The sequence below is a fragment of the Podarcis pityusensis genome, assembly GCF_964106645.2.
Source record: "Podarcis pityusensis genome assembly, chromosome: 4".
NCBI classification, from domain to species: domain Eukaryota; kingdom Metazoa; phylum Chordata; class Lepidosauria; order Squamata; family Lacertidae; genus Podarcis; species Podarcis pityusensis.
In genome coordinates this window covers 9,725,483-9,740,308 of record NC_138027.1, presented here as the reverse complement: position 1 = coordinate 9,740,308, position 14,826 = coordinate 9,725,483, and the positions used below count along the sequence as shown (strand labels likewise).

The following is a 14,826-nucleotide window of genomic DNA, read 5'->3' as shown; positions in this document are numbered from 1 at the left end:
AGGGGTTCCGGAACAGGAAAACACAGGAAAGACAATTGGGAAGAGGAAAAAGGAAGCTATTCTTCCTGCAGTACCAGAACATAAGAAGATCCTGCTGGACCTAGTCCAGCTTATATACACACAATAATTACCAAAATAAGTATTCATGCTTTATCAATCTTCTGAGAAAAATACAAAACCTTGTGCAAAGCCACAGAGACTTACGAACTACTCAGCCTAAGATGAACTTATAATGTCTGGTTTCAATGGATTTTTCAAATGTTTAACTCTGTCTTTTGTTTTCTTTATCTTTTTAGGTAAGTTCATGAAGATACCAACAAAAGGTAAGTCCGGTGTTGTTCACAATACCGAGAGATGCTAGTGAAGTCGTAGATGGATGTAGTGGTCTAATCTCAAAGCCTTGATATGTATATTGATATTCAGTTTCATAGAGAATACTATTTCTTGGCTTAAGCTTAAGAGACTGATTTGCTTAGAAATAGTATTTTTTTAAAAAGAAGAAAAAAAGGCTAAGGTCACTGAAGAAGCCCGGAAAACTACCTTGGGAGAGGGCGAAACAGGTGCAAAATGCCAGCACCCCGTCTACAACTTCATTAACATCCATCTGTGATGTCACTAGCATCTCTTGGTATTGTGAACAATACCAAACTTACCTTTTGTTGGGGGAGAACAATGTACACCACCTTCATCTCCTTAGCAGAAAACATGGGATATAAATGCAATAAATAAAAATAAATGCATTATGGACTGGAGCGAAGTTTCACACTTAAAAACTTTTCTTTCCACTTCCTTCCAGTTTATTTAGAAAAGTGGGATAAAATGTTCAAAATAAAATCAATACATTACAAATGTGCCATGATGTGTTCATGTGATAAAATTTTGAGCAAGGAGAATGCTTTCTTGAAGTTTTTACTCTAAATGTTTTTGTACTGTATATGCTGGAAGCTGCCCAGAGTGGCTTGGGCAACGCAGTAAGATGGATGGGGTACAAATGTTGTTGTTGTTATCATTATCATTATTGAACTTGTAGGACCACAGTCAGTCAGATTCATCTATGCAGGGGTCAGCAACATGTGGTCCATGGGCCAGATGCGGCCCACGAAGACCGTTTTACCGGCCCATGAGCCACTCCCAAACTGAGCTGCTCACTTGGTGAGTCCTCTGTGCGCTGTACTAAACCAGCACAGCGCGGTTGGGGGAACTCGCTGAGCGGCGCCAGAAATCGCGTCTGCGCATGCACAGATACCAGAAATCACGTCTACGCATGCACAGATACCGGAAATCGCATCTGCACACGCACAGATACCGGAAATCGCGTCTGCGCATGCACAGATACCGGAAATCGCGTCTGCGCATGCACAGATACCGGAAATTGCGTCTGTGCACGCACAGATACCGGAAATCACATCTGCGCAAGCGCGATTTTCGGCGTCTGGGCATGCGCAGAAGCGATTTCCGGCGCAGCGAACATGCGCAAACGCGATTTCTGGCATCGCGCTGCACCAGTCCAGCCCACAGACGATCTCCATGCGAGTGATCCGGTCCATGGCCGGTAAACCTTGCCAACCCCTGAAGATTCTATGCAGTCGCTGTACGAAATCCGCCTGCTGTCAGAATGAGCAAACTCTGTTGACAGTCCCATCGCAAACCACCAGACGGGATACCCTTTTTCACGTGGGATGCCAACATTTGTCCAAAATTCATCCTAATAATTCATCTCAGCCCCGGTTTTTACGGGGGGAAATGTGCCCAGCAGCTTACCTTATCGCACCGGTATTCCCCAAACTTCACCCCTCTCACGATCTGTTGATAGATGAGGTTCGTCGCCACGTTGTCCTCGTTGGGGTTGTGCCAGGGCGTGAAGATCTCCTTCCTGAAGAACAGCCTCCAGGGGGCGTTGCGTTCCTGAGCCCCCTGCTCTTTGGCGTACTGCTCGCACTGAGATACGGCATCCATGACGTGGTCGCTGCCGCTGCCGAGGGAGGAGACCTGGAAAGGGGAGAGGAAAACAGGTAAACGTTTGGCACCCTCCCCACCAGCTCAGCCCAGCGGTTCCATCAAACAAAAGCATTGCTTAGATCCCCTAATCCAGCAGTTCTCAACCTGTGGGTCCCCAGATGTTGTTGGACTACAACTCCCATCACCCCTGAACTCTGGCCTTGCTAGCTAGGGGTGATGAGAGTTGTAGTTCAACAACATCTGGGGACCCACAGGTTAAGAACCGCTGCCCTAATCACTTCCAGCGGTTTGAGACCTGCAGGCGCTGCCTGGCTTTTTAAATTTTTTTAAAAAACAAGGTTCTCATGGTGGGAAATTCCGGTCTTCAGTGTATCCTTGTTGCTGTGTGGGCAGGGCTGGATTTAGGTTTGATGAGGCCATAAGCTACTGAAGGTAATGGGGCCCATTATATGTCCAGCTGTCCTTTGTCAACAACAAATTGTCACTGTTTTTTTGTGTTGGATATATGCTATATGGTAATTTATGGACCTAATAGGTATCAATAGCCATTTGCACATAACAAAATACGTATTTTATCAAAGTAATTGCTCAGCTGAAATACAATTCAGAAGAAGTCTATTAATAGTGAAATAATTATTAAGCTCTAACTTAAAATTATCTTTTATTCATAACAAACTGAATAATGCAAACACATTGGCATTTGGCAATAACAAAAGTTCCTTTAGAAACGCAATTGACAAAGCTTCAGAAAATTGCTATAACATGAAATAATAATAGGTGTAAATGTATGGTGCAAAATACTAATAATTATAAATAGCAGAATGTAGGCACCCTATATATAGAAAGGAGCAAACGAGTGATCTTTTAGGGAGCAGGCTAGCAGGCGGGGCCCATGACTTACATCATAGAAGCCTACACAACACAAAACACTGTTGCTGTATGTAGGTTTTATTTTATTTGTTTTTTATCTTATATTTTGGAAATGTACATCCAGTTTTTTCCCCTTTAATTTTTTTGGGGGCCCCCAAGAGAGTGGGGCCCTGAGCTACAGCTTGGAGTCCTTTACAGGGCCAGCCCCCCCATGAGGCAACATGAGGCAACCGCCTCAGGCGGCAGGTTCCACAGGGGCAGCAAATCCCAGTGTAGATCTTTATTCCCCCCTTGTTCCTCAAATAGATATTCACTCACACCCTTCGTGAGGAGGGGGGCACCATTTTGTGGTTTGCCTCAGGTGTCAAAATGTCTTGGGCCGGCCCTGGTCCTAGGTATTATTATTCCTACTAACGTCATCGTAGCGGTAGTAGTAACAGCAGTTATCTTATGAATCTTCTTCAACATGAGTCTTATATAAAAGCAATGAAAAGTTGCTTTGAAAACATCACAAAAATAGCAACGAAGTTTTAAAAAATTGTAAGAAAATAGGTTTATTTCCTTCTCAAGCAAGAAATTTAGTGAAGATATCATACCATATTAATTATTTTTCTAAATTTAAAGTTATGATTTGGGTTTTCTTTCTGCTGTGATAGTGGATGGAAAATTTTGTATAATCTTTTTCCTGTTTGTAATTGTGTGTGTGTGTGTGTGTGTGTGTACACACACACAAATCTCACACACATATTGTATGTGCCAAGTAACGTGTACAAAAATGCATATACTAGGGTAAAACATGCATAAAATAATAAATCATGCATTTTTATGAACACTTCACCCTAGCACGTGTATTTTTATCACATATTAGGACAAAATGTAGGAGACCTGCATTGCAAAATTCAGAGAAGTGCAAATTTCAAAGGCTGGCTGTGTTTTGGTTCTCGTACTGCTTTGGAAAATGCAAAATATGTAGGTCCACCATTAAATGTGAAGTGGATTTCTCCCTCATCTCTGTAAACAAGAACAATCGGTTTGTGTTGGATGCTGGAGACTGAATGCCACCTTCCCTCTAATATGGGTTTTGAAAGCAGCATATGAAAAGCACACCTAGTTTCCCCTAGACCTGCGGCCTACCTTGTCGAACAGAGCAATGTAAAGCGAGAATCCAAAGTGGTCCTTCAGGCTTATCTTGTCCGCCAAAGAGTTGCAGAGCTCTTTGGCTGTTGTCGCAGAGTCTGTCAACAAGGTCTTGGTCGTCCCGTCCATGAACGTCACGGGCAGCATGATGGGCTTCTTAGATTTGGTTGCCTAGCAGAAGGAAGGAAAGCCATTAATTTTTTAATAATAATAATAATAAAAATCTAAGACAACTGTAGATTGCAGGCTTCAGATTTTCGACCTAATGTAGGACCTCCAGTAAAATCTCCTCCCGTGCTTGGTATTGTAGCAAATATTTAATGTTCTACGCAATACCTCAAGGACCGCCTCTTCCCATATGAACCTACCCGGACCTTGTGATCACCTTCTGAGGCCCTTCTTCGTGTGCCTCCTCCTCGAGAGGTCAGGAGGGTGGCAACACAAGAACGGGGCCTTCTCTGCAGTGGCTCTGTGTCTGTGGAATACTCTCCCCAGGGAAGTTTGCCTGGCGCCTTCATTACACACCTTTAGGCGCCAGGCAAAAACATTCCTTTTTAACCAGGCCTTTGGTTGATCTTATTGACATCCAACACCCTTTTAGAATGTGGCTTTTTTTAGGGGGGGGGCATTATTGGGTTGTTGTTTTTATTTTTATTAGGTATTTATTTTTATTAGGCCTTTGGCTGATCTGATTTACATCCTATACCCTTTTAAAATGTGTTGTTGTTTTTTGCGGGTGTATGTGTGCGATTGAGTTGTCTTTATTTTTATTAGGTATTTTGTGGTTTTATATATTGATTTTATTCTGTGAACTGCCCTGAGACTTCTGGGTATTTGGCAGTATATAAATTCAATAAATAATAATGATAAGAATAAAAAAAGGATTAAAATAAGACCCCATAGGCACCACACGTTCAAGGCAGCATCATACCACTTTAAACAGTCTCCCCAAAAGAAATTCCTGGGAACTGTGGCTTGTTAAGGGTGCCAGAGTTTCTTTCCCAGAGTTTCTTTCCCAGAGTTCAGATTGTTAAACCAATCCAGGAATTGTAGTTCTGTGGTGGGAATAGGGGAGATTCGCCTGGTGCCTTCATTATATATATTTTAGGTGCCAGGAGAAAACATTCCTTTGCAACCAGGCCATTGGCTGATTAATATTCTATGGCCTTTTAAATGTGTTTTTGGGAGGGGGGTGGTTATAGTTTTTTGTTTCAGTTACTGTGTTTTTATCTTGTATTTGTCTTGTGTGCCCTGAGATCTTGCGATGAATGAAGGGCAGTCTATAAATTATAATAATGGTGGCGGTGATGATTCCCGGAAGCCGTTACAAACTACAGTTCTCAAGATTCTTTGGGGGAATCTATGACTATTTAAGAGACATCACCTTGCCGACAAAGGTCCGTATAGTAAATGCTATGGTTTTCCCAGTAGTGATGTATGGAAGTGAGAACTGGACCATAAAGAAGGCTGATTGCCTAACAATGGAGGCTTTTGAATTCTGGTGCTGGAGGAGACTCTTGAGAGTCCCATGGACTGCAAGATCAAACCGATCCATTCTGAAGGAAATCAGCCCTGAGTGCTCACTGGAAGGACAGATCCTGAAGCTGAGGCTCCAGTACTTTGGCCACCTCATGAGAAGAGAAGACTCTCTGGAAAAGACCCTGATGTTGGGAAAGATGGAGGGCACAAGGAGAAGGGGACGACAGAGGACGAGATGGTTGGATAGTGTTCTCGAAGCTACCAGCATGAGTTTGACCAAACTGCGAGAGGCAGTGGAAGACAGGAGTGCCTGGCGTGCTCTGGTCCAGGGGGTCACGAAGAGTCGGACACAACTAAACGACTAAACAACAACAACAATGACTATTTAAAGTGGTACAAGACTGCTTTAAATGTAAAATGCAGATGGAGCCCTAAAGAACAACAAAGGTTCTGGAAATATTAACTTTCAGATGTTTGTCCCCTCAAGAGTGCTTTTGAGTTCATGGAGGAAAACATCACCTTACAGATTATATTGGGCTCTTGCAATTGGCTTACATAAATCAAGCACTTTTTACCTGAAGTTCCAGCCAGCTTGGCGGCTGAGTTCTTGTCCCATTGGCAAACGTCCTTCTGAGTCTCTCTTCACAATAAGGAGCATAACCTGGAGGCCCTCCATTGATGAAGTTCCTTAAATACTGTACGCCAAGACAAAAGACGACAACGAGAACTTCCACATGGCTTTCAAACATTCAGAAACACAGTTGGCAGCACCATGTTTTTAAAAATTAGATTTTTGATTTCATGCTTCTGATTCTTGGCCAACATTTGATTCCTGCCCGCACCCCCCATTTTTATTTTTATTTTTTGAATGGTTGCAAATATGTGGTTCTGCTCTCAGGCGAAATGTGCAGAACAACCAGTCCTCCTACTTAAATACGAATTAAAAAATCAAGAAAGAAGTTACAACTCCCCCCACAAAAGATTCCCCAGTAAGGATAGTTAAGTAAGTATCACAACCATTCAAAACATCCCTCCATTTCACAAAATAAATAAATAAAACAGGGAGGTGGCTTTGCATCATAGCAATATTAGAAAAAGTTTAAAGCGCCAACACGTTCCTGAAAACCTAATATGAGAAGTGGACTTTCCCAGTTTCACAATTCCTTTTTTTTTTAACGTAGTCTTCTTGAATTTCATTTATTTGGTTTTTCAGATTAAAATTTTACAGTCATACATCAAACATAAATAATAAAAACAAGATTCCAAGGGATCTCCTGGACTTCCACCCTCCCCTTTGTGGGTCCTATTATTAATCATTTCCTCCTGCATCTTTTATCCAAATCTTATACCTCTCCGTTGTATCCAGAATTCACCAACAAACTAAAAGTGATATTCCAATCCTACTAACGATTTTAACTGTTTACAATGGTCTTACAAAGATAAGTTATAAATTCCACCCCCATTCCTTGTTAAAACTTTGGTCTTCATTTCAGCATAATCCATCAACTTCAGTTGCCATTCTTCTCTATCAATTCCAACCAAGAGCCAACATTACCTTGACAAACTTTTCTGAAGGGGCGAAGCAGCCCACGCATAAGGAGACGAGGATCCACCCTCGGGCATGGCTGCTTTTGGAAGGGTTCTGGGTCAGCTGTTTGCAGATCTGGCAATAAATTTCATCCCTACCGGAGGAAGAGTGGTAAGTTTGGATCATAACTCTCAAATTCCCCCACAGACAGAATCCATTTGCAAGAGCTAAGGAGAAGCGCTTCTTGCAGACAGGCTTGTGTACCGGTGGAAACAGTGGGCAGAGCATCTCTTGGCTCAGCCTTCTGCATCATTGAAATACTTTATTGTCACTTGAAGTGGGTGGCACTGTGGGTTGAACCACAGAGCCTAGGACTTGCCGATCAGAAGGTCGGCAATTTGAATCCCCGTGACAGGGTGAGCTCCCGTTGCTCGGTCCCTGCTCCTGCCAACCTAGCAGTTCGAAAGCACGTCAAAGTGCAAGTAGATAAATAGGTACCGCTCTGGCGGGAAGGTAAACGGCGTTTCCGTGCGCTGCTCTGGTTCGCCCGAAGCGGCTTAGTCATGCTGGCCACATGACCCGGAAGCTGTACGCCGGCTCCCTTGGCCAATAAAGCGAGATGAGCGCCACAACCCCAGAGTCGTCCACGACTGGACCTAATGGTCAGGGGTCCCTTTACCTTTACAACTTGTATACAGTGAGATTACACGAGCACCCCCTACTCAGCTGTCTTAGTCTTAATTCCCCTCGTTTACTGACGCACATCCACCAAACCCAAAAGTCAGCTGCCCTGTTGTTATCTTTTCATTCAGCAGCCTAACAGCCCACGGATAGAAGCTGTTCTTTACCCTGTTGGGGCGACTAATCATGCTTCTATATCTTCTGCCCAAGGGCAGGAGATCAAGAAAGTGCCGGCCAGGGTGTGAATCATCCCTGAGAATTTTCCTCACTCTCCTGAGGCAACGTTCTTCCGCTATTTCATCCAGCGGATTCACGGGACAGCCCATAATATCTTGTGCTGTATTCACCACCCTCTGTAGGCACTTCCTATCAGTTGATGTCAAACCAGCGTACCACACCGTGATGCAGTATGAAAGGACACTTTCTATTGTGGACCGGTAGAAGGAGATAATCAAATGTTGATTGACATCATTCTTTCACAATACTCTGAGGAGATGGAGTCTCTGTTGGGCTTTCTTAACCACCTGGGTTGTATTAATTTTCCAAGTAAGGTCTTCACTGAGATAAACTCCTAGGAATTTAAAGGAAGAGACTCTCTCCACACAGCCCTCCCCGATGTACAGTGGGGCTAGTTCTCCTCTCTTCCTCCGAAAGTCCAACACCATCTCCTTTGATCATGAGGACCTCCAGATGCAATACCCTCGCTGTGCCGACTGGGGCTGATGGGAGTTAAAGTTCAGGAGCATCTGGAGGGCACCGGGTTGGAGAAAGCTATCTTGGGAGGATCAAATACTGAAAACCCCCACAGATGTTGCAGAAGAACAGGGCACAAAAGTCTCTCTTTGGAGATCCCAGTTAGGATAGCGTATAAGATGCTTTGAGAGACGGACAAATCTGCCGGTTTTTCCAATCTACACTTCTCCACATTTCTGCATCAGTTTAAGGTTTTCATTTTTAAAGTCCTCGTGAATTTTAGTGTAAGTTTCTAATAATATATGCATTTTTGATAGCAATCCCTTCACATTTTTAAGGTTACTTCCCAGCAATATGTGTATTTTAAAAACACCCTGCCATCATCTATCTATCTATCATCTATCTATCTATCTATCTATCTATCTATCTATCTATCTATCATCATCATCTCTCATCTCTCTCTCTATCTGTCATCTATATCTATCATCTCTCTATCTCTCTATCATCTCTCTATCTATCATCTATATCTATCTATCTATCTATCTATCTATCTATCTATCTATCTATCATCTATCATCTATCTATCTATCTATCTATCTATCTATCTATCTATCTATCTATCATCTATCTATCATCTATCTATCTATCTATCTATCTATCTATCTATCTATCTATCTATATCTATCATCTATCTATCTATCTATCTATCTATCTATCTATCTATCATCTATCTATCTATCTATCATCTATCTATCTATCTATCTATCTATCTATCATCTATCTATCTATCTATCATCTCTATCTATCTATCTCTCTCTCTCTCTCTCTCTCTCTCTATCTCTATCTATCTATCTATCTATCTATCTATCATCTATCTATCTATCTAATCTATCTATCATCTCTCTCTCTCTCTCTATGCATTCATAAACATTATTTGCTTGGAGAACTGCATCATAAAATTTGGATAAATGGGAAATTTTGAAGGCTGTCTGTGTTTCAGATCACAGTTTGATTCAGAAAGTGTGAATGAGTTAGGTTCACCAAACTGGCTTTCTCCCTCACCCCTGGCTGCCTTGTAGCAGGAGTGCCTACTTTTTGATTCCAGTTATGCACTGGTTGTACATTGGTAAAAAAGAGTGAGGCAAATATTCCTAGAATGCTGGTCTCTGTCATTCAAAGGAAACCAAACTCAGGCAGTGCTGTCATTGGAACTTCTTGCCACTTGGAGGAAATGGTGGGTGTGAACAATATATTAGGGGAAAATGGGTTTCCGTTTCAGTTTTTCTCATTTTTGCCAATCTTTTATCCACTCTGTTCTTCACATTTACACATCAGATTGTGAATTTTCTTTTAAAATCCCCATGAAAAATTTATCAGCATTGCAGTGCAAATTATTCCTAACTCATACATTTGCAAATGCAAATTTGCCTAATGTACACATATTAGCAAAGCAATTTTCTGTCAATGCATTTTTTGCATGTCATTTTCTGTCATATATTGCACTTTTACCCCAGTCTATACATCTTTGCACACATTACTTTGCGGGGAAACTGCTTTGCAAAATCTGGAAACATGCAAATTTCAAAGGCCGGCTGTTTCAGTTTGCATATTGTTTTGCAAAGTGTGAATTATGAAGTTTCTCCTTTAAATGCAAACTGAATCGAATTCCTCCCCCATCATCCCTAGAGAAGGCCCGGTGACCATTTTAACGCCCATACAGAATGTTTCTTCTTTTTCATACTAATATCTAACCTTAATGCTGGCCTGAGGATGCCATTACCAATAATGAAATGGAGCTTTTCCAAATTTGAGGTAGGCCGGTCCTCTAGCATGCTGTTGCCTTGGACGGTGGACTCACCATCGTGAAGACGCTTGGTCACCTAACAAAACAGAGGGAGGGAAGGAGTTAACCTGTGAGATGTGTGAACGAGGCTTTGTCCCTCCCTCCCTAACTCCCACCCACGTACAGACTGAGGGGTAGGGACCTTGACAACCTAGTTCTGCTCTAATACTCAGCCAGGACATTGCTGAGGCAACTTGGATGCTTGATCTCAGCCGCAGGAGCACTCTCCATGGTCCTGAAACCACCCCTTGCCCTCTCCCCAAGGTGCTGATTTCTGCATAGTCTTGCACAGTTATCTCCCGCTTGGACTACTGCAACGTGCTCTACATGGGGCTACCTTTGAAGGTGACCCGGAAACTACAACTAATCCAGAATGCGGCAGCTAGACTGGTGACTGGGGGGCGGCCGCCAAGACCATATAACAGCGGTCCTGAAAGACCTACATTGGCTCCCAGTACGTTTCTGAGCACAATTCAAAGTGTTGGCGCTGACCTTTAAAGCCCTAAGCGGCCTCGGCCTAGTAGACCTGAAGGAGTGTCTCCACCCCCATTGTTCTGCCCGGACACTGAGGTCCAGCTCCAAGGGCCTTCTGGTGGTTCCCTCACTGTGAGAAGCAAAGCTACAGGGAACCAGGCAGAGGGCCTTCTTGGTAATGGCACCCTCCCTGTGGAAAGCCCTCCCACCAGATGTCGAACAGATAAACAACTACCTGACTTTTAGAAGACATCTGAAGGCAGCCCTGTTCGGCGCTGGACCTCAGTGTCTGGGCAGAACACTGGAGGTGGTGGTGCTCCTTCAGGTATACTGGACCGAGGCTGTTTAGGGCTTTCAAGGTCAGCACCAACACTTTGAATTGTGCTCGGAAACGTACTGGGAGCCAATGTAGGTCTTTCAAGACCAGTGTTATATGGTCTCAGTGGCTGCTCCCAGTCACCAGTCTAGCTGCCGCATTCTGGATTAGTTGTAGTTTCCGGGTCACCTTCAAAGGTAGCCCCACATAGAACGCACTGCAGTAGTCCAAGCAAGAGATAACCAGAGCATGCACCACTCTGGCGAAACAGTCCGTGGGCAGGTAGGGTCTCAGCCTGTATACCAGATGGAGCTGATAAACAGCTGCCCTGGACACAGAATTAACCTGCACCTCCATGGACAGCTGTGAGTCCAAAATGACTCCCAGGCTGTGCACCTGGTCCTTCAGAGGCACAGTTACCACATTCAGGACCAGGGAGTCCTCCACACCCGCCCTCCCCCTGTCCCCCCAAAATAGTACTTCTGTCTTGTCAGGATTCAATCTCAATCTGTTAGCCGCCATCCATCCTCCAACTGCCTCCAGACACTCACACAGGACCTTCACTGCCTTCACTGGTTCTGATTTGAAAGAGAGGTTGAGCTGGGTGTCATCTGCATACTGATGAACACCCAGCCTGTATCCAAGTGGCATCCCTGGGTATGCGCTGATGGGCCCTGCCAGGGCATTGTGAGCCACAGCAGCTGACCAAGGGGTCCAGATGGTGGACCGCTAACAGAGAACTTGTGATTCCCAAGCTGCAAAGAACTATTGCTCACCTCTTCAGTGAGCTTGGATTTCTTCTTGAGGGTCAAGGAGACTAGCTTGTGCCGCACGCTGTTCTTCTTGTGGCTGTCTATGTGAGCGCTCTGCAAAGGGAAGAGAAACAGTCTTATTTCATGGAACTGTAAAGCTGGAAGGGACCTCAAGGGTCATCTAGACCAACCCCCTAGAAATGCAGGAAACTTTTGCCCAACGTGGGGCTCAAACTCACAGCCCTGAGATGAAGAGTCCTACGCTCTGCCAACTGAGCTTGAGAGAACTGATTCCATGTGCGCAACACAGTGCTCTGCATGGGTTTGGGAGGTCTGGGTTCGAATTATGCCAACCCTGCAGGGCAGCTGGCACCCCCGTTTTGCAAATTTGGGAAAGTGAAGCTGCAAAAAGCGATTGCACTCCAAGTCATTTAAGAAGTCTTGCATAAGGCACTGAGATAAGCCTCACTTCCCTGGTCAGTAAAATGAGGACACCATGTGCCTCTTAGGTTTACCATGAAATAGGACAAGATAAAAAAAAAATCCAGTGCTTCCAATTTTTAAACTGCAGAGCCTTATAAATGTGCCAATAATAGCTTCATGGGTTTCTCTTTGGATGTGGAGATTAGCCCCCAAAAAGGAGAAAAGGCTCTCAGTATTATGTTTGCATCACAACCAGAACGTCAAAGTGCATTAAAAGGTAAAGGAGCCCCTGACCATTAGGTCCAGTTGTGACCGACTCTGGGATTGAGGCGCTCATCTTGCTTTATTGGCCGAGGGAGCCGGTGTACAGCTTCCGGGTCATGTGGCCAGCATGACTAAGCCGCTTCTGGCGAACCAGAGCAGCGCACAGAAACACCATTTACCTTCCCGCCAGAGCAGTACCTATTTATCTACTTGCACTTTGACGTGCTTTCAAACTGCTAGGTGGGCAGGAGCGGGGACCGAGCAGCAGGAGCTCACCCCGTCGCGGGGATTCGAACCGCCGACCTTCTGATTGGCAAGTCCTAGGCTCTGTGGTTTAACCCACAGCGCCACCCGTGTCCCCGTGCATTAAAAGGTAAAGGGACCCCTGACCATTAGGTCCAGTCGTGACCGACTCTGGGGTTGCGGCGCTCATCTCGCTTTATTGGCCGAGGGAACAACAACAACAACAACAACTTTATCATTTATACCCCACCCATACAAAAGACCACCATAGTAAGAATCAGCAAAATGAAATTCAACCTTAGATGAAAACTGGGATCTCAACTTGCAATTTGTGAACTAAATTCTCACTGACTACGGCAGAGTTTCTTGTGGCTCCTTAAATTCTAATAGGTTGGTTTTTATTCATTTAACTCCTCCTTTATACCATCCACTGGTATTAAACACATTTCTGCTCCCCTGCCTCTTACCTCTGCTTCGCCTTGCAGAGCTTGAAGTTCTTTTTTGTACGTCTTCTTCCCCAGGGTCTCATAAATTTTGGTCATCACCGGGATTTTCTCACTGCCATCGCTCATTGCTGTGTGGTATTTGGGCTCAGGAAGGTCACCCATGAAGCGAAGAATCGTAATCCACACCGCAAGGGCTGCCTGTTTTATTTTTAAAAAAGAACCGTAATCATCAACTTGTCAGTTATCCTTGCAGGGGCAGGCAGAGGCGGCTCTCCAAATGGATCACCAAGGATTCTGACTTCCATACTTTCTTCAACAATAATCTTTCCCCTCCCTTCTAAATTAGACTGCTGAAATTAGACTGTACGCCGCCTTTACAACGTTAGAACCTTGCTGAAAGCAGCTTGCAAAATATCAAAAAGTTATGCGACTAAAAAAATGACAAAAGTACTTGTTATGTACTGAGTTTAATAGGATCCAAAATGCAGCAGTCTGATTGGTCCTAGAACAATGCAGCAGTATGATTGGTCTGCAGGAGCCACCCAATCCAGCTCCAGGGGGAAGTGAATCCACAGCCTGATTGGCCTACAGGAGAATCCCGGAATTAGCCAATCATGTGGGGCCCATTGTGTAAGTAATGTATATAGAGCAGATACTTTGGGGAAACTTTCATTTCTCCTCACCACTATGAGCTGAATAAAGAGCATGAAATCTACTCTAGACTCTGAGTATATTTCAGTACTCACAAGCAGTAAACAAAATTTCAAGTACACAACCAAATTGAACAAGTCCCACATAAATCATAAGATCAAAGATAAGGATACAAAAAATTAACAGCAACAACACCCCTTTCCAACACCCTCCCAGGCTAATATTCTGTTCAGCAGTCTCAGATTTCATAGTTGGAGTCAGTCCAGGCCCTGTCCTCCCAAGCCAGGTGGAAAAAAAGGCCTGCAAGGCAGGGAGCAGGTCTTCCAGGACTCACAGCCAAGATGAAGAAAGCTTGCGGGGAAAACCAGGAGTGGACAAAATCAGGTAAGATTCACAGGGCCAATTCACACAACCGCTACTGGTTTCAGAGGGCTAGTTAACACAAAGCTACTTCTGACGTAGAAAGGAGGTGGGGTTGCAGGCTTCACCCTCCCACCATGCGCGCAGGGGCTGGCTCTAAGCCTCCGCGCGATTGAGGGAATCCCGGTCGCATCATCCCCTGGCCAGCCAATCAGCTGGCCTGGGGGCGTGGCCAGCTCCATTTAACACAGAGGCGGCCTGGAATCTCCCTCTTTGCCGCTTCCAGCTGCTCCAGTTTCCCACCCTCCCGCCCTTTAAGGTTTTCATCTTTGACCCTGCTATGGACCTTGGTTGGTTGCCGTTGAGGGGCCTGGTAGGAATTTTTCCACTTGGCAAATTGGCACCAGCCACTTGGTTTTTCACCTACCTCGTAGCAAATCGTCACAACTTCCTTGGTATTGGCGGTTAGGCACTGGTATTGGTATTGTTATGTAGATGGAAGGGAGGAAGAAGCACCATCACCTCCCCCGCATATTGAAGGGTAGTCCGATTAAGGATTCCGGGGGGCGTGGCCCTGTCCAAAGCCTATGGAGGTGAGGGCCTAAGGCACGCCCCCGAGCGGTGACCCCAGGGGAGTTCCTAGTTGATGTGCATCAGCAGGACTCCCCCTACTGGTGGTTAACCCTTCCCGGACTTCAAGCGAACAG

General features: G+C 44.6%; 1 protein-coding gene and 1 long non-coding RNA gene across 4 annotated transcripts in view; one reads left to right on the top strand and one right to left on the bottom strand.

The window, feature by feature from the left end:
- MYO7A (myosin VIIA) overlaps window positions 1-14,826 on the bottom strand; it is a 154,748-nt gene that overhangs the window by 34,095 nt on the left and 105,827 nt on the right. For both annotated transcript variants that reach the window (XM_081001719.1, XM_081001720.1), the window contains 7 exons: window positions 13,130-13,306; window positions 11,757-11,846; window positions 10,100-10,227; window positions 7,001-7,127; window positions 6,021-6,140; window positions 3,964-4,137; window positions 1,762-1,989 (listed from right to left, as the gene is read on the bottom strand). In XM_081001719.1, coding sequence (XP_080857845.1) covers window positions 1,762-1,989; window positions 3,964-4,137; window positions 6,021-6,140; window positions 7,001-7,127; window positions 10,100-10,227; window positions 11,757-11,846; window positions 13,130-13,306 — 1,044 coding nt within the window. The remainder of the gene's footprint in view (window positions 1-1,761; window positions 1,990-3,963; window positions 4,138-6,020; window positions 6,141-7,000; window positions 7,128-10,099; window positions 10,228-11,756; window positions 11,847-13,129; window positions 13,307-14,826) is intronic.
- Window positions 26-13,307, top strand: LOC308475465. 2 transcript variants are annotated; one of them, XR_013985225.1, is made up of 4 exons: window positions 26-296; window positions 1,814-2,012; window positions 6,939-7,144; window positions 13,184-13,307. It is a non-coding gene; the product is annotated as an uncharacterized lncRNA (long non-coding RNA). The 2 variants fall into 2 exon arrangements; XR_013985226.1 differs by lacking the exon at window positions 26-296 and adding an exon at window positions 345-1,152.